The sequence below is a fragment of the Haliaeetus albicilla genome, chromosome 18 (genome assembly GCF_947461875.1).
Source record: "Haliaeetus albicilla chromosome 18, bHalAlb1.1, whole genome shotgun sequence".
In the NCBI taxonomy this organism is placed as follows: Eukaryota; Metazoa; Chordata; class Aves; order Accipitriformes; family Accipitridae; genus Haliaeetus; species Haliaeetus albicilla.
Window position 1 is genome coordinate 6546552 of NC_091500.1, and position 17457 is coordinate 6564008.

The window sequence follows — 17457 nt, forward strand, 5'->3', positions numbered from 1 at the left end:
CCTCCTGTGTTGAAAAGGGGCTTCTATTTTATAGTCCTGTTGTATGCTCCTGTGTACCATAGCTGCTTCCTCCTCTTCAGAGGCTATGGATTTTTCATGCTGCCATAATGACTTAGGAACCCAAGATCTCTGACAGTGTAATAGTCTGGGTGAGTATCATGGCAGATCTCAAGGGTTAGTGCTTTCTCAGCAAGAGAAACACTTGCATGTTTCTTCCCTTAATAGAGACAATACATGGTGGTAGGCTGGAGAGAATTTAATTAAATTCTGAAAACAGGTCTTAGATGTTGCAATCTCATGTTAAGATCACAGATTATATAAATATTTATTACACTGTTAACTGCTTTCCTTGTTCTGCTTCAGTTTTTTTTGTAACCTGATTTTGAAACAAATAGGCTACAGTAAGTAGTCCCCCTTTTGCAAGGCTTATTCATTAAGAAGTCACCCTTCCATGTGGCAGCTTCAAAGAGTTCTGCTCTAAAAATCAGAGCCTTCTTTAGCCCACCACATAGTCAACTGCTTCTACTGACAGATACAGACAGCAATGCTAGTACCTGGAAAAAGATGAGTGTCTAGAGAGTATTATAACCATAAGAGACATCAAGATGATCAAGCAATGCTTACATACCCCTTTTTAAAGGGAGTGGTAGAAGTAACACATCTCTTCTGTAATTTCACCTACAACAGTATGACTGATAGATAGTGGTAATACGGAGATTAACAAGAGAGGCACTGCTGGGAGCTTTGCCTAAGCGAAATCACAGTTGCTACAACAAGAGTGACCATTTCAGCAGCTTTTGGAATGGAAACCTCCTCCAAGTATGGCAGTAAACACATCTTAAATGTAAGTGGATTAAGTTCATATGAGAAGTCCTGTGTCTGAACAAACACCTTTCTCTGCTGTTACCTTAAACTACTTCCTGTACCTTTTACTGTGACTCTTATTTTAATAAGACAGTTTTGAAGACAACCTTCCACTTGTACCTCACTGACTAGAAGGAGGAAAAACCTGCTCCAACTTGCAACTGTTGTCAGACCACAGCTGCAATATTAAGTAATTAAATAACAAAGTTGGGGGTTTTTTATATTGCAAAAAAAGGCTTGCTGGATGCAAACTCACTTAAAACTTAGTAAGCAAAACTCTAGTTGAATTCCTTGGAGCTTAATCTCTCTCTCTGCAGACTTAGAATAAAGTCAAAACCAGAAAGCATTTAAATTGCCATTAATTGATTCTCCCCCCAACTGTCTATATAGCAGAAGTTACCCTGTTGCAGTATTTCAGAGAATCCCACTAACTCATTTGAACTAAAACCTCTCTACATGATAATGTAACCTAATGCCTTATTTTTTTGTTGTCGTTGTTCCACATCCCAAAAGCTGTGTAGGTGGCCAATGTTAGTGTCCTGATGCCCATGGCATTTTCAGTACTTCTTTGTATTCCTTATTCAGGTTCAGCTGGAGATAAGTCAATATTGGTACCAGGAATAACATTGGGTCCTATGCCATCCACAAGAGAATCCCACTTGTCAAAATCATTCTTAAGACCTATGAAATGGGAGAAGAAAACCACAAGTGGTAATGAATAAAGTAGTCAGCTTTTTGTAAAGCTACACTGAAAAATTAAACTATTGGACAGATGAATCAACCTGGCAAAGTAGGGGAGGCATGATGTTTTAAGAAGGGAAAAATGACACTCCAGGTTTTTAGGTTTTAGAACAAAACTGCAATGTTCCTCCTCTGAATTGCTTAGATTACAAAAGTAACTAACAAACCTCTAGAAAAAGAGTCTGACTGTTGTTTCTTCTACTTAAACTTTTCTGACGCACTTACTTTTGATCTTGTTCTAAACAAGAACAGTTATATAAAAAGCTGCATAGGAATTAAGTGTTAATTTAACTTCATACTTTGATGTAAACAGATACTTACTCAAATGTTTCTGCAGGAAGGCTAATGAAGCATGATTGCTTATATCAATAGCTTCATTGGGATCTATTTCTCCTTTTAATTTGAAAAATCTTCCAATGATTTCTCCGCTCACAAAGGTAAAGTCAGGAAAGCTCTGATGTACTGACCCCCTGCAAATAGAACCATGATCAACAGGCTCATCAGAAGGCAGTCATCTGATTAAAAGATGCCATGGGTTGCACAGACTTCTTCAAAGACAGTCGTGCACAGCAGTAAATTCTGTCCTAACCACAGAAGGGAGGAAGTTTTGTACATGCTTACTGTAAGTAACTACAATTGCAACGGCAACAAAGAGTAGGCTTGGCAAAACTTCAAGTTGTCTCTGCTCTGAGGTGGATTATAGAACCACCCACTCCCTGCTACGCAGTGCTTTCACTAGGTGAGTGCATAACTGCACCCAGAAGGCTGTTTAAAGTGTTCAAACGCAGATGATGCATGAGGCCCAGAGCAAAACTTGTGCCCCTGGGCCGGAATGCACACCTTGGAGCATCTTAAACTTAGGGTTACTGGCTGCTTTGAGAGAAGTCTCTGTCTGCACTGTGGGGGACGTACTGCCGTCTAATTTAAACATGCAGTGAAAACCTGGGCCATGAGGAAGTAGGGACTGTCTGTCTTTCTGCAGTTATGTGTAACTGTACAGCTCTAATAAGAGTAAAGATTCATCTTCAACCACAGAAGTGATGGGTCTTGGATTCTTACTTGATAGTGATCATTTTCTTGTTTGTGTCATTGGAGCCGAGCTTCTTCATCTTTAAGATATTATCAGCCCACTGGAATTTTTCGGAGTTGATAAAAAGCAGCGGTTGCTGGACACTGTTTTGGTAAATGTCATCACCTACTGGAAGCATCCATGCATCGAGGGCAATGCCACACCTGTCAAAAACAACTGGATATTGTCACAGAAGCAGAAAGCTTTGTATGGAAATTCTCAGCATGCTTTGATTTGCAGGAGACATGGGAAAGCGAAACTCTCTATGACACCGAACAGGTAAACAGGTTAATGAATCATTTTGTTTCCAGATGATTTCTACTCTGGGGGAAGAGACTTAATCCATTATTGCATTTGTTGGTCTCCATTGCCAGGTGCAGCTAGGTACAGGAGCTTCTGCAGGGTCCCACAGTATCATGATATAATATGATACGGCTATCATGTTCCACCACATCCCCACAGTTCAAAGAAGCATGACTTACGAAAACAAGACATGCCAAACAAAACTTTTCTTCAAGAGCTAATTAGTAGTTGGGGAATCTCAGGTGAGGTCCCCTGCTCCAGACCTCTCAAGTGCCAAATGTCTCTCGCCTTGTTTTGCGTACTTACCTGAATCTTATTTCTTTGCTGAGACTTTCAATAACTGTAGCACCACCAAAAGAGTGTCCCATCACAGCTATTCTGCTAGTATCAACAGAATCCTGTCAAAAAAATTCAGGTGCTGTAAGAGACTTTCTTTCCCAAACTTTTTTTTTTTTTTTTTAAAGGGAATAAATTTTTAGGCAATAGATCCTACTGAAGTAGGAAGAGCATCCTTTCAGCTCCATTACTATCTATCCAGCTTGGGATGACCTGAGCATATGTTCACAGATCTACGGTGTAATCTTCAGAACAGTTGCCCTGGTTTTGGCTGGGATACAGTTAATTTTCTTCCTAGTAGCTGGCATAGTGTTATGGTTTGGATCTAGTATGAGAAGAATGTTGATAACACACTGACGTTTTCAGTTGTTGCTAAGTAGTGTTTATACCAAGTCAAGGATTTTTCATCTTCTGATGCCCAGCCAGCAAGAAGGCTGGAGGGGCACAAGAGGCTGGGAGAGGACACAGCCAGGGCAGCTGACCCCAACTGGCCAAAGGGGTATTCCATACCATGGGATGTCATGCCCAGTATATAAACTGGGGGGAGATGGCCCAGGGGAATTGCTGCTCAGGAACTAACTGGGCATCGGTCAGCAAGTGGTGAGCAATTGCATTGTGCATCCCTTGTTTTTGTATGTTCCAATTCTTTTATTATTATTATTGGCATTTTATTATTGTTATTATTATTAGTTTCTTCCTTTCTATTACAACTGTTCTTATCTCAACCCATGAGTTTACTTTTGCCTTTTTTTCCCTGATTCTCTTCCCCATTCCACTGGGTGGGTGGGGAGTGAGCGAGCAGCTGCGTGGTGCTTAGTTGCTGCCTGGGGTTAAACCACGACAACAGTTTACAGGAACCAGTTTAGAAATGGAAGAGGGAAACCAGAAGCATTATCAGGCATTTAACAAAGTGCAGTTACCACCTTTCACTCACCTTTAGGCTATTCCAGTCAAAGTTTGAATTCAGTACATTCATTACTTTCTCTCCTGAATTGATTTTAAGAATGAGATCGAGAGCTTTGATACACTCCTGTGCTCTTTGCTGCACCTGGGGAGAGCAGTGGAAGGAATTATCAGACAACTGCTAGGTTTGCCGGCCCTTTGGACACAAGACTTAGTCTGATATTTTTTTTTTCCCCACAAGTGCCTGATACGGTAACAACTATTCTGAACTGCAGAATGGAGCTGTAAAACAGAACTTTGACAAGGTCTGACCAACAACAAAACTAACTTTTGGAGGTCCAAAGATTTTAAGCTCTTGCGTAGATCCTGTGCACGTGGAAGAAGAGAGTTTAAGCTCTTGCGTAGATCCTCTGCACGTGGAAGAATTTATCCCTATAACATGCGCCAAAGACCTTCAACTCCTTCATCCTGTCACTGCTCTGAGAAGGGGTTGTTGGGATGTGCAAAGGCTTAAGTTACACAACTACAAGGAAGGCTGACTTGCTACTCCTCCTCATGTTCACTCTGATGAGCAAATGTCATTACATCACTTGCTCCATCTGCACAATTGCTTTGAAATGGTATTTACACTGGACAAACCCAAAATAACAAAGAGACAAGAAGCCCTTCCTGTTTTATATACATACATATTCTTGAAAAACTGTAGTAAAGCTGTTGCAAATAAACATTTTCATTGTTCACTGTAAGAAGTGTTTTTGACTTTCATGTGTCAGTGAAAGAAAAGGTTCAAAAAGAACCAAAAAACAGTAGCGTCCTTGGGAACCACAGCATGTAGGCAGCCAGCAAGATGCCTGTGCATTACCAAATTTCAAATAAATCTCAATCTCCTGACTTCTCTACTAGAAAAATTTGCAGTCAACAGCTTCTGGAGGTTATTTGCAAGCTCAGACATTACATATTTATACTCATAAGTAGGATGTTGTATGCACACAGGAAATGACAATGGTACTGCTGTCTGTATGGCCCAGGGAGATAAAGAGAAACACCTCCCTGGCTGAGTTTGCATTAGCTGGAAGAAAACACTCCCATATTTTAAAGGTCAAGTCTATGCTTGGAGGAGCTCGTCAGTACGGCCATATCACATCTAGCATGGATACTGCTTATAATCAGGAAGTTTGCATTGTTTACATTGCTATAAACCACATTCAAGTGTGTTGGAGATGATGAAGCAAACACCCCCCTTAGAACAGCCATGATTCATCCTGCCATCCAACAGTAAACAAAAGCTGACGCAAGCCTCAGACCACACAAACATCTGAATTCAACTCTGTGGCATTTAAAGACTGGGCTGGGCAGCAAAAGCGTGAAGACACAGGGAAGAAACAGAAAGTTGAGTGGAGCCAGAGGAGAAACAGCTGACTAAGCGCCACAGTGCAACCTCATGAGAAAGCTTTCCTGAGGAAGTAGTTTATGCTCTGAAGAAAGCTGTTGTTGGCTTTCCCGTCTTCAGGAAGATAGGACTTGGTGTATTTTTATATATCCCCTGAGTCATGGCAGAAGACTGCAGACATGGCCAAAGAGGGAAAGAGCCTGCTAGTTAGTCCTAAACACACCACTCCTGCCTCACTTCCCAGAGTACAGACCTAGGATGAGTACCTGCTTATGGCGCAAACAACGCTCTTCCTCTCCAGCTTTTAGTTTCCTGTAGTAGATCCACTCCTTCTCCGTGTTTGCTGTAGACTCTTCCTGTGGTTCAGAAACGGACTTTTTTTTACAGTAATATGTTGCTGAAGCAGATTGATCTCTGTAATATCAACAAAAGGTTAGTTCTGGGGATGTTTTCCATTTGGTTTGGGATGAAGTCAGCCGAAGTTTTAGATTTCACTTATCTCAAGAGATCCAAGCTACCAACCAGTGCTGCTGCAGTCACAACTGAGCATAGACAGACTTTCTAAATAATGCAATAACCCCACCAAAACTCCCACCTCCTTTATATTCTCCAGGTTCTAACAATAAGAGAGAGAAAAATAACATGCCTGAAGAATGATGAACAATATCTACCATGGGACTGTTCATTCAAGGGCTTATTTAAGCAAATCCCCTTTGCTTAGATAAGAGTTGAGCTAGAGAAATGGGAGGTGTGGGCAGGGCTGAAGAAGATATACTGGTTTTTCTTTTTAAAAAAATCATAAGTTCTTCTTTAGAATAAATAACATTCTATTCAATGTCAGAAAGTTTCTTTCCATCAGAACTCAAAAACGTGCAGTATACACACCTGTGCTCCACAGCAGCCACTATAAAGCCCTGGGAAGCCATCTCTATGCAAATAGCAGAATAGATCGTCCTGCAATTAAAACCACACTCTAGTGATACACGTGCACACATAATTATTTCAGTTACACTGCTCTTTCAATGTTGACCACACTATGTATGTGCTATTTCTTCTGTTTGAATTTGCTAGCCGGTAGAGCAGGCTTTTGTATGCCAGTCACCAAGCCTGTTCACACAATCTTGTTACTGTTTTACTATCTATTCAGAAAGAAAAATGCTAATGATTTTTAAAAGTAGCACATATGACACTTTGCGTCTTCAAAGAGCTGTCCAAAAATCAACTAGCTAATCTTTACAACATGCTTATGGATCGGTAAATACCTTCACCCCTAAAACACAAAGGGAAAACACAAATAAATACATCAAGCCTGCTTTTAGTTACTGCTGTTGATTTCAGTGGAGGCATACTGATACACAGCAGCCTGTTCTTCACACCTGTTTCACCTTCATGGGGATCTCACTCCCCTACTGAAAATCTGTTCAGAACCATCCTTGGAGACTGCTGTCTCCATAGACAACAAAACTAGTTTGTCAGCAAACTGCACAATTACCGAAAAGCTCCAAGTCCATGGGAAAAAACGAGGAGTGGGTATTTTTCTCCTGGCTTGAAAGCAGCATTTGACTTTGCAGGACAGGTCACTGAACCTAGATAAAAATCAAAGTGTATGTCATTATTACTGAAATGAGAGAAAGCATTTGTTCCTGTGGGAGAGATCCCGAGAATCTGGTGACCGCTGATTTCAGAGCAGTCATCTGAAGGTAAGGTACCAAATCTCATCCTTAAAATACAGAAGACAAATACAGAGCTGTTTCTGAAAATACTTTCTACTTGGCAGAAGATACTTTCCTTCTCCTCCTCCCATCCACAGCCTAGCACAAGGCCTACATATCTCTTAAACCCTACAAGAACATATTTTCAAGAATAGTCAGGTTGGTATTCAGACCTTAGTATTTGCACATTTCCCTGTGGGATTTAAAGCCCAACACATAGGCGCAGCTCGCCCGAGCTCTTCCTAGAGCAAATTGCCCAGACGCTCCTATTCATAGCAGTCTGGGACTGTGGGTCTGCCTGAGAACTGGGTCACATTCATCACTGAGCCTCACTACACAAACCCATCTCAAACAAACGTACTTCTTCGGGAAAAACTAATTTTTTTTTGTCCTGCAACAATAACACACTATTCACGGAGCAGTGAGGCAATGACCTGCATACAGAGCTCATGCCCTTGCATTAGTCAAGGAATAAAACCAAAACCAGTCTTACCAACATAGTACTGGAAAAGCCTTTCTCCTACAACTCGGTACATATTAAGGAAGTCAGAGAGTCCCTGATAGTACTCTTTATCTGGAATCCATGGTGCCTCTTCATTATCTGTGGCATCGCATGATGGATAATATAGGCGCAAGAAGCTTCCCTGGGATTAGGAGGGAAGAAAAAAAAAAAGGAAGATTGATATTTATATATCTATGGCAGAGAAAAAGGAAGATAAAAACATTTCTGTCAAGGGCCTCAGATGCAAGAATGACAGCTTGAGAGAATTAAGAGACTCTCCTGAGAAAATTATTATCCTATACAGGCTTTGATGCCAATCCTATGTCACTATCTTTTTGTCCCTGCAGTGAATTTAAAGTAGCATGACTGTTGGCATCCAGGCAGAGACACACGTCACCTTCTCCAGGTTAGCCTATGGCTAATTCAAAATGCTCCATTTAATAAAGTCAATCATTACAAACACTCACTACCTATTTGCTCCATTTCTACATCTTGCTGGATCTTTTCTTCTGTCTTCCTCACTATGCCTCCCTTCGGGGAATGATACGATGATGCAGTTTGATCAGTTTAAGAGGGGTGACTGTGTCCCCTTCACACTTCCAGCTGGGAGCTGTCACTGCTTTCCTTGCACCAGTAAGTCTCATGGAGCTGTTACTGACCCAATTCAGCTTGCTAGACTGGGGGGAAAACCAGACCCTCCTAGAAGTATATTTTTCCACTAGGTTAACAAGACAAATTTTACCCTGACACTAGTTTCTAGAAGTGCTGTCCAGCAGAGAAGATGCGGGTAGAGTCAGGGGCATGGTCTCAACATGGCTATAGTGTTCCTGGCTAAACTGAGCAAGAGGCTGTCAGTAAAGCTCTTGGGCAGCTGCACAGCAAAGGAGCGCAATATATTGTTCTTCCTCCTCATCAAGATGTTTACAAGTCTGTAGTGGTCCATCTTTCTAAACACAGTTTTGTTAACTTTTTTAACAATTTTTGTTCACTTTGTTAATTTTTGTTTTATCTGCCTCCATTTCTTACCACTGATTTGAATCTTCTTTTACTGTCTGCACTCCAGGTCTTCCAGGAAACCACCCAAGCTTCCCACATTCACGTGGACCCTCCATACCACCTTGCCAGTATTTTTCCTACGCAGACAGCAGCAACGTACCAACGGCACACCTTAAAGCAGACCTCCTGGCAGATGAACCGTGTGTAATTAGCATTCTTATTTCCCTGTTTGCAAGGGAATTTGCAACACACTATTCAAATTCACTGTCTTGCTCCAACTGTACTTTTGTTTTACCATGTTAAGTCTAGGGCCAAAAAGAACGTGACTTTTGGAATAAAGTCTGGTTTCTTGAACACTAATTTATCAGTTTCATACGCAACGTGTACCAAAAGCTTGTTTAATGAAGCTTATTTCTATTTATTTATCAAACTTAAATCAACCTTTGACACAAAGGAAGAAACCATCAAACCCTTCATCCATACTGGTAATGATACTAATTTGGTCCCAGAATAAACCCAGTGAACCTCCTCAGGTGACTAACTGCTCACCCAGAAAGCAAAAGACGGTCATTCTCTATGCCTGAGAGAACTGTAAGTATACAGATTGCTTATCTAAGGAAAACACATGGGCTGACTGCAGAGAGAAACTAATCGCTTCTTTTTGCTAATACAGAGTAAACTCAGTAAAGGAAAACATACGAATAACCACTACAAACTGATCACAAGTTCCACCACACCTGGCTAGTCTGAGGAGTAAAACCACAGTGTAAATGCAGGTGTATTCCCATAGGAAAATCAAAAAGCAAGAGGATTTGAAATGGAAACCCAGAAGTTAGCTGGCTGTTTACTGGCCCCATCTTCTTTTTGTGGCTTCTCTTTGTACTAACCACTTGCAGAATTGGCATCCTGTTCTTTTTCAGATAGATAAAACTTTGAGAAGACATCTCATGCTTTCCCCTGCAGCTGAAACACTACGTACCCTCATCACCCACCCCTGCCAAATCCCGTTGGGAACTTTGCGGTGAGAACAGCTACAGTCACGGAGACTGCGTGTGGAGTCTCCCCAGGAGCCCAGGGCAGAAGAGAGCGGTGGGGTGGGTGGGAAGAACCCCGTGTGTCCCAGAAGGACACAGTTTCTCTGCAGTATCTTGCGTAAGGGAGTCAGGAAGGCAAGGATATTAGGAGGAGGGAGGAAGCAGCCACGGGGAAGGCTTGCAGGTTACGTGTGTCTGGTAAATGCCCAGTACACATCCTACGCTGGGACGGAGAGGACAGAAAACTCAGCTGTGAGTGTCAGCCGCGGCGCATCCCTGCACACAGACCGGACCTTCTGTCTGATTCCTCTGTAAAACTACAGCAAGTTGTTTCACTAACATCGCGGCTCAAATCCAAAGGAGGAAGGACGGACAGACTTACCTCGACTGCATTTTCTGTCATCAGGTCTGTACATCCAACCGAGTGCGGTCCCTTTCCTTCGGGGATCCTATAAAACTTCTCAGTGCTGCTGCTCCCCATGTCCATTGGTGCCTTCACTGACACACCTGGGGAAAAACACAGAGCAAATGAGGAGACCGCCACGGCCTGCGTGACCAGATCACCTACCCTGAAAAACACGCCGCGCGTTAAACACCCAGGAGTGGGAAATCCGAGGCTGAGCCCATACAAGAATCCGAAATCCCGAGTCGCCAACCCGACCTGCTCCGCCGGGGAATTTCCTTGGAGCAGAGGGTCCAGAATCCCCAGGGTCGGGCTGTTAACGCCCTGCGCCGACCAGAAAGCCGGGGAAGGGGCGTTTGGCTGGGGACGTGGCGGCGGCACTGGGGCAGGCCGAGGTAGCGGTCCGGCTCCAGGAGGGAAGCGTGAGCCCAAGAGCGGCCGAGTTTCCTTCGGAGAGCCGAAGGCCGCTCCCTCCCTGCCGGGCTGCGACCGAGGGCTGCTCCTCCTCGCAGGAGGGGCAGAGAGGGAAGTTTTTGCAGCCCCCGGGTCGACAAAGCCGGGCCGTTTTTCCAAGAGGCCCGCCGAGGCCTTGGACGCCATCCCCGGGGAGAAACGGCCGGGCTGCCGGTGCAGGAGGGGTCGCTGGCAAGGCCTGAGCGTCCGCGGCCCGTACCTGGGCTGACACCTCCGAGCCAGGCTCGCCCCCCGCCGCATCCCGGACGAGGCAGCCGGCGCCGGCGGCATCCCCCGCCCCTCAAGCCCCCGAGGGTTTCACCGGCCTCGGCCTCCTCCCCCGGCGCAGCCTGGAGGAGAGCCGGGGGCCATCCCGTGCGCCGCGCCAGGCCCGGGAGCCCCCGCGGCGGCGGCGGCGACGGGAGGGGCCGGGCCGGGCTAGCGGGGAAAGCGCAGGCGGCGGCGGCCGGGCGGAGCGCGGGCGCTCCTCCCCGGAAAGGGCGGGGGGTAGGCCGGCGGCGCGGAGCCGCCCTCGTCCCCAAGATGGTGCGGAAGCTGAAGTACCACGAGCAGAAGCTGCTGCGGCGGCTGGAGCTGGTGAGCTGGGAGGCGGCGGGGGGGAGCCTGGCCGAGGTGAAGGCGCTGCGGCGGTACCGGCTGGGTCGGCGGGAGGACTACGTGCAGTACAAAGCGCTGGCCCGCACCGTCCGCGCCTTGGCCCGCCGCCTCCGCGACCTGGGGCCGGCCAGCGCCGCCTTCCGCGCCCGCTGCGCCGCCGCCTTGCTGGAGAAGCTCTACGGGCTGGGGCTGGTGAGCAGCCGGCGGTCGCTGGCCGTCTGCGAGAACCTGTCGGCCGCCGCCTTCTGCCGCCGGCGCCTGCCCTGCCTGCTGGTGAAGCTGCGGATGGCGCAGAACCTGCGGCACGCCGTCACCTTCGTGGAGCAGGGCCACGTCCGCGTGGGGCCCGAGGTGGTCACCGACCCCGCGCTCCTCGTCCCCCGCGCCGTGGAGGACTTCGTCACCTGGGTGGACGCCTCTCGCCTCCGGCAGAAGGTGCTCGACTACAACCAGGAGCGCGACGACTTCGACCTGGCCGCCTAGGGCCCCCCGCCCGGCCTCGCTCTTCTGCTCGGCCCCCTCGGGGACACGCGTGGGGGCCGCCGTCGAGGGCTGCGACCCTCCCCGGCGCGCCCGAAGCGGGAGCCGGGAGGAGACGGGCTCGCTCCCGGCAACGTCCCGCTCCCCTTTGGCAGCTCGCGGCTCCGTTCGTCCCCGCGGGGAAACGTCCCTTCCGCAGAAGTCGCCCCGAGAAGAAGGCGCCGGTACCCACCTCCGTCAGCGCGTACGTCCCGCAAAGCGAAAGCGCTCCAGAGGGTCTCTGCCCGCCGGCAGGAGAGGACGCGATCCGGTTGAAGCGCTTGGCTGCTGATAATAGCTGCTGGAAGGGGTTTTACGCCTGGCCGAGCGGCTCTTTTAGGACCGAGTTGGGCAGCGGCTTTGCGGCCGCTTGTCAAAGATTTTGTCCCGAAAGAGACGGTTCCTCCTGCAGCTGACGGGCACGCAGTATCCGGAGGAGCCGCTTCTGGAAGGGTTTCCTCGTGATACCGAGGAACGCGTGTACGGGGGAAATAGGGTGGTTGGTTGGGGTCAGTGGTAAACAAGGAGGCCACGTGCTGCAGTTCTGGGACTGGAAAAGTTTTAGCCCAAACCAGAATTTAAAAAAAACAAACAACAAAACAAAACAAGCCAACATTATTTTCCTGTGAAGTTGTAAAGGGAAGTCTAATACTCTGAGTTCAGCATCTGTGAGTGTGGGGTTCCAGCTGACAACCAGGCATCATTTACGGAGCAGGATGTAACCGGGGAGGCGTTGGAGCAAAAGCTGTCGTAACTGTAACTGCAAATCTGGGGGGAACTTTGCATATAAGCCAAACAAAAATCAGTACCTGAGGGGAGCCTCGGGCCTTCTGGGGCTCTTGGGAACTTTATTCCCCTTTGATACAAAGAGCAGAAGAGCAAAAATAAAACAGTTGTTTTTAAATTGCTGAAGAAACGTGTGTGCTATTTTATGTTGTAGTTTCTGTGAGGATTTCTTCTCATTTTCAAATATTCTAGTAAGCCATCTTGCAGACCTTTTTTTTTTTTAATGCAACTTCTTTTATGTAACTTTTTTTTTTGATAGCTACAAGGCTATTACTAAGTTATAAAGTGGTTTTTGCTAGAAATGCTTTCTTTCCCTTACTCAGGGCTACAAAAGGATTTGGCAGGAGGTTTAGGAGCGGAGCTGTGACTGCCCGTCCCAAGACCAAAGGGCTGGAGTTCAGCTGCAGCCACCGCTCTGGGTCCGTATGCTTTTCAGCATCCAGGAAAGCGTGGCGTTCCTGAACGGGAAAGGTGTCTAGGTGAGGGGTGTTTGGGGGTTATTGAATCAGGACCAGAATCTGTCATCAAATATTATGGCTGTTTTTTAAAATGCAAACTAAATGTTAAAATTCCTACCAGGCTCATAAGCCAAATGTATTGAGCAAAGCATTAACTTTTAAAGCAATAGTAGATATTAAGAAAAGGACACAAAAGAGGTGGGGAAACCCCTTTGCTTCACCTGTAACACCTTAAAAACCTTTTTCTCAGGGCATGCACCTTGCTTATAGTAAGAAATACAAACTGAAAAGATGTTTCACACCTGAAGCTTGACTTTTCTTACAGCTTTCCTCCAGAAAAACTTCATCATTCTTTGGGAAATTGAGAAGGTGCCTAAGTCAGGTAAAAATGCTGTGTTTGCTCTGCTTTACTCTTTTGGGAGAATTTAAATAACAGCACGGTGACATGCCGTGTGCAGGGCATTTTACTACTCTGATGCTAAACTGCTGCTCTGCCCAGTTTGTCCAGCTCTCAAAGGAACAGCAGAAAAGGAAATCTCAAACCTCCAGCCTGTTAGCCTCTGCGGTTTACACCATCAGCCTGTTCTTTTTGTCCTAAACCTACTTTTCATCACTCGTCTGTACACCTCCAACATCTGTTGCGGAAGGGAAACAACCCAAAACCCTGTAGGCTGTTAAATTAAGCAGTGGGAATTGATTTCCCTACAGATACTGTGGCATCCACCACCCCTGCTCTCCTCCTGCGGTACTGGAAATCACATTCTTACATTCTTTTTAAGACATGCCTCAGGCGGTGCATTTATGTGTCTGTGTGTGTCTTAAGTCTGGAATTCTGCAGCCCTGCTGGTTATACAGTAGCTGAGACCTGAAATGAGCGTCCTGCTCCTAAATTTTTTAACAGCTGGAGTCCACACATGCCTCAGACAAGAGCTGGGCTCGCTTCACGTGCGATAAAAAGGGTGTCATCGCAGTCTGAAAATGGAAGTTGCATCTGACAGCAGCACGCCCATGTCCTTGCTGGCGAATGCAGTCAGGCAGATGATGGCTTCCTCGTGTTGAACCATGTTTTCACCTTTAGTTCAGGGGTCTGAGTTTGTTTGCCAGAGCTGACGTGCTGTGGCTGCCGCCGGGCGGTTCCCGCAGTGACTCCGGAGCCGGGGATTGAAAGGGCGCAGGAAGCAGCTCTGACAGCCTTTCCCAGCACTTGGATAAACACGGAGCCTTTTTTTAAATTCCAAGGCTGGATCCAACGTCAGTATAAATCCGCAGCAGCTTCCGCGGGTCCGTGCAAGCTGGCACGAGGAGGCAATCTGGTGTTGCGCTTTTTTGGGCCAGATCCTGCAAATTCTCCCCTCCCACGCTCTGGGGGCTTGCAGTGGGAGAGCTTATGCACGTGAGAGCAGAGGACGGGGTCGTGGGTGTCACTGTGCTTCTTTCCAGCACCTTCTGGAGTGGGTTTGCTGTTCCTCAAGCAGCTCAGCGTCTCCATGAAGCTTGTGGGAAGTTACTGGTGGAGGAGGACAGAGGATGGTGGTGCTGGTGTCGGGGCGAGCTCTCCCCACGCCTGACAAAACCTGATCTCTGCCACCTCCACCAGTGCCCATCCCAGCAGCTGGGGGCTGGAGGGCTGCCAGCTTCTCCAGCGAGGGAGGAAGGGGCTGCAGGGGGGTCTGGGCAGCGCAAGAGCAAACGACGAGTAGTTTCCACGCAGGAGCTCTCGCTTGCATAGAGGTTTTACCAGGGCCTACAGTTTTAGTTGTTTTTTCTTTTTTTTTCCCCTTGTTTCTTTTTTCTCTTTTTTTTTTCCCCTGACCTTGGCTTGTCCTTTATTTGAAGGCTGCCAAAGCGAGAGAGCTGAGCCTGGGGAATGTGGGGGAGCTGAAGCAGAGTCCTTCACACTGACGCCTTTTGTGTTGCAGGGTGCAAATGGCTGAGGCTGTCACCAAAATGCAAATGTGTATTTTTCCACTGATCTGAGCCACTTTTTTTCCAGTAAACAAGAATGCTGCATGTCTTAAAGGCTGCTTCCGTCTGACGTCTCGGCGTGGCTTGGTGCAGAGGTGATGCCAACCTCAGTAATTCAGTGATAGCACATCACGGCGAGCATGGATGGCCCACGGGACTGGGGAAGGACATACATCCCCCTTGCCAAGATGTGGTGCAGAGGTGGAGAGGAGCAATGGTGGAGCTGGGCGATTCCCAGCCTTTTGGGTGATGCTCCTGCATCCTGGGTTAGGCCAGGGCCTCCCAGCCACGTCTCGGGGCACTTCCATGCACTCATCTCGGTAGCACTCCCCAGTGAGATATTCCCCAGCAGATGGAGGTGTCACTGTCCCCTTCCTGAGCTCTGAGTAATCTCTTTTAAGTACATCCCCTGCCTGATTTGGCACTGGAGATTGAACCAAAGAGCCATTTCTCATCAGCGGGGCATGGGATCACCTTAGTCCCTATCCCAGATACCAAAACTTTTCAACGTTCACTAGGTCTGGGGAAAAAGTACCCCTAAGTGTTATGACAGCATTTACCCGAGAGCCCTAGTTCTGGTCCCTGCTCTTAAATGCCCCAGTTTAGGCACTGCAGCAACTCTCCTGACCCTTTCCTTGCTGGTTTGGGCCTGAAGCAGGACCTGGGTGGTGGAAAACCTGTCTGCTGTGTGGTCAGGATGTGGGGATGTCAGGCAGAAACAGCAGGCAGCAGCTTTGGAGTCAGCAGGAGGAGGCGCTTGGATTCAAGCTTCCCATAAACTGGAGCTTCTGGATGCAAAGGCTAAATCCAAGTGTATCCTCCCCCGTGGGAATGTCCCCTCTCACTTCCCTGCAAGCACGACCTCGCTGCAGAAAGGTCCCTTCCCCCCCTAATATTAGCTGATTTTGAAGAAATAAAGTGTTTCACCTCCAGCAGACAGAGAAAAAGGGGAGGCCAACCACTAAGGACAGCCAGAGATGGCGATTTGAGCATCTCCAGTTTCCTGCCAGAGCTGCCCGTTAGAGGATCCCACGTGTCCCCAGCAGTAAATCACAACAGCTTCTCGGCTGCTGTAAATCACGTCAGCGGGGTTGGGAAGCGCACGTCCGGACGGCATCGCCGCCCTCGGTTCCTACCCTGAAGAGCCACCACCTGCAGCTCCCGCAGAGGCTCAGATAATTGTGTCTCAGGGTAAAGTACAAGCAGGCTCTCCCAGCACGTTCATCCGACTAACGTTACCGTCCACTGCCTTGTCACCTCCATCTGAGCTCGCTGGGCTTAAAACCCACCAGGAACCACATCCTAAAACCGCCGTCTCACCCCCCACCGGCTCTAACAGCAGCCGGGGCACAGGGTCCCGTGCAGGCGTCCACCTCGCATGTGCTGGCTTTGGGGGAGATGAACGCTGGGTTGGCAGAGCCCCCCAAACCCGCTCTGTGTCCCTCTTAACCTCCCAGAAGAATTTAGGTGGGGAAGGACTGCTGGAGGTCACCTAACCCAAACCCCTGCTCAAAGCCGCGCACGCATGGGGCTGCCTGGGTTTTGCCCGTCTCGACGCTGGATGCCTGAAGCAGAGTTTAATCACCCTCGCTGTGATTTTTTATTATTTTTTGTTCCCCCCTTCCATCTCGTCTGAGTTTCTCTTGGGACTGCTGCTTCCCACTCCCCACGCTCCCGTGTCCGGTTACTTTTCGCAGCGGGAGAACTCCATTCACCTTTTTTTCCCTGAACTCTGGCCAAACTCCCACGTCCACCCTCCGCTCCCCCGCAGCGGATCCCACCCCTCCGCGGGGACACGCGGAGATTTAAAGCCAGATAAAGGGGCTGGGGGGGGGGGGGGGGGGCGAAGCGGAGAACCACGAACCCCTGAGAGCTGGGGACAGACTTCGGGAAGAGCAGGCTGAAGCCGGGGATCGGGCCCCCTACCAAGCCACGCATGGGACTGCGCAGACCCCCCCCCCGGCTCCTTAAAACCCGTCTCATGCCGCTGTTTTCCCCCCCCGCCAGGCCCCTTTTTCCCTCTTTTTAGCGGCTCCCGGCGCTCCACGTACCTGCCGTGGGGTGTCCCGCTGGCCGGAGGAGCAGGCGGGTCCCCCCGGGTCGTGTCGTTCCCCCCCGCCCGGGCCCCCCCGGAGCCGGGTGTGAGGCGGCTGCTGCGGCCGGAGGAGGTCGGGCTGGGAGGCAGAGCGAGTGCCGGGCTCTCCCCGAAGGGGAGGGACCAAACTTTGCCTTAGTTTGCGGATGAGACAGTGTTCCCCGGGCCTGGGGAAAAAAAAAAGTTTTGGGGCATGGAGCCACCCCCCCCCCAAAAAAAACCCACCCAAACCCCCAAACCACAAACAAACAAAAAACAAGCAAACAAAAAACATTCCTAAAAAAATCCACCCCCCCAACCAACCAAAAAA

General features: G+C 48.2%; 2 protein-coding genes across 3 annotated transcripts; one reads left to right on the forward strand and one right to left on the reverse strand.

The window, feature by feature from the left end:
- Positions 1-241: 241 nt before the first annotated feature.
- PLA2G7 (phospholipase A2 group VII) lies at positions 242-17220 on the reverse strand. Of its 2 annotated transcripts, none has more exons than XM_069805637.1 (11): positions 17104-17220; positions 10233-10357; positions 7812-7962; positions 7099-7192; positions 6492-6560; positions 5873-6020; positions 4248-4361; positions 3284-3375; positions 2665-2838; positions 1927-2075; positions 242-1545 (listed from the first exon to the last, which is right to left on the reverse strand). In XM_069805637.1, the coding sequence occupies exons 2-11, from the start codon at positions 10335-10337 to the stop codon at positions 1442-1444; spliced, it is 1200 nt and encodes a 399-aa protein (XP_069661738.1). In that variant the 5' UTR covers positions 10338-10357; positions 17104-17220; the 3' UTR covers positions 242-1441. The 2 variants fall into 2 exon arrangements, with proteins under 2 accessions (XP_069661738.1, XP_069661737.1); XM_069805636.1 differs by lacking the exon at positions 17104-17220 and adding an exon at positions 10927-11133.
- On the forward strand, positions 11188-12446 carry IMP3 (IMP U3 small nucleolar ribonucleoprotein 3). The gene has a single exon (XM_069805638.1). The coding sequence runs from the start codon at positions 11250-11252 to the stop codon at positions 11805-11807; it is 558 nt and encodes a 185-aa protein (XP_069661739.1). The 5' UTR covers positions 11188-11249; the 3' UTR covers positions 11808-12446.
- Positions 17221-17457: the final 237 nt, after the last annotated feature.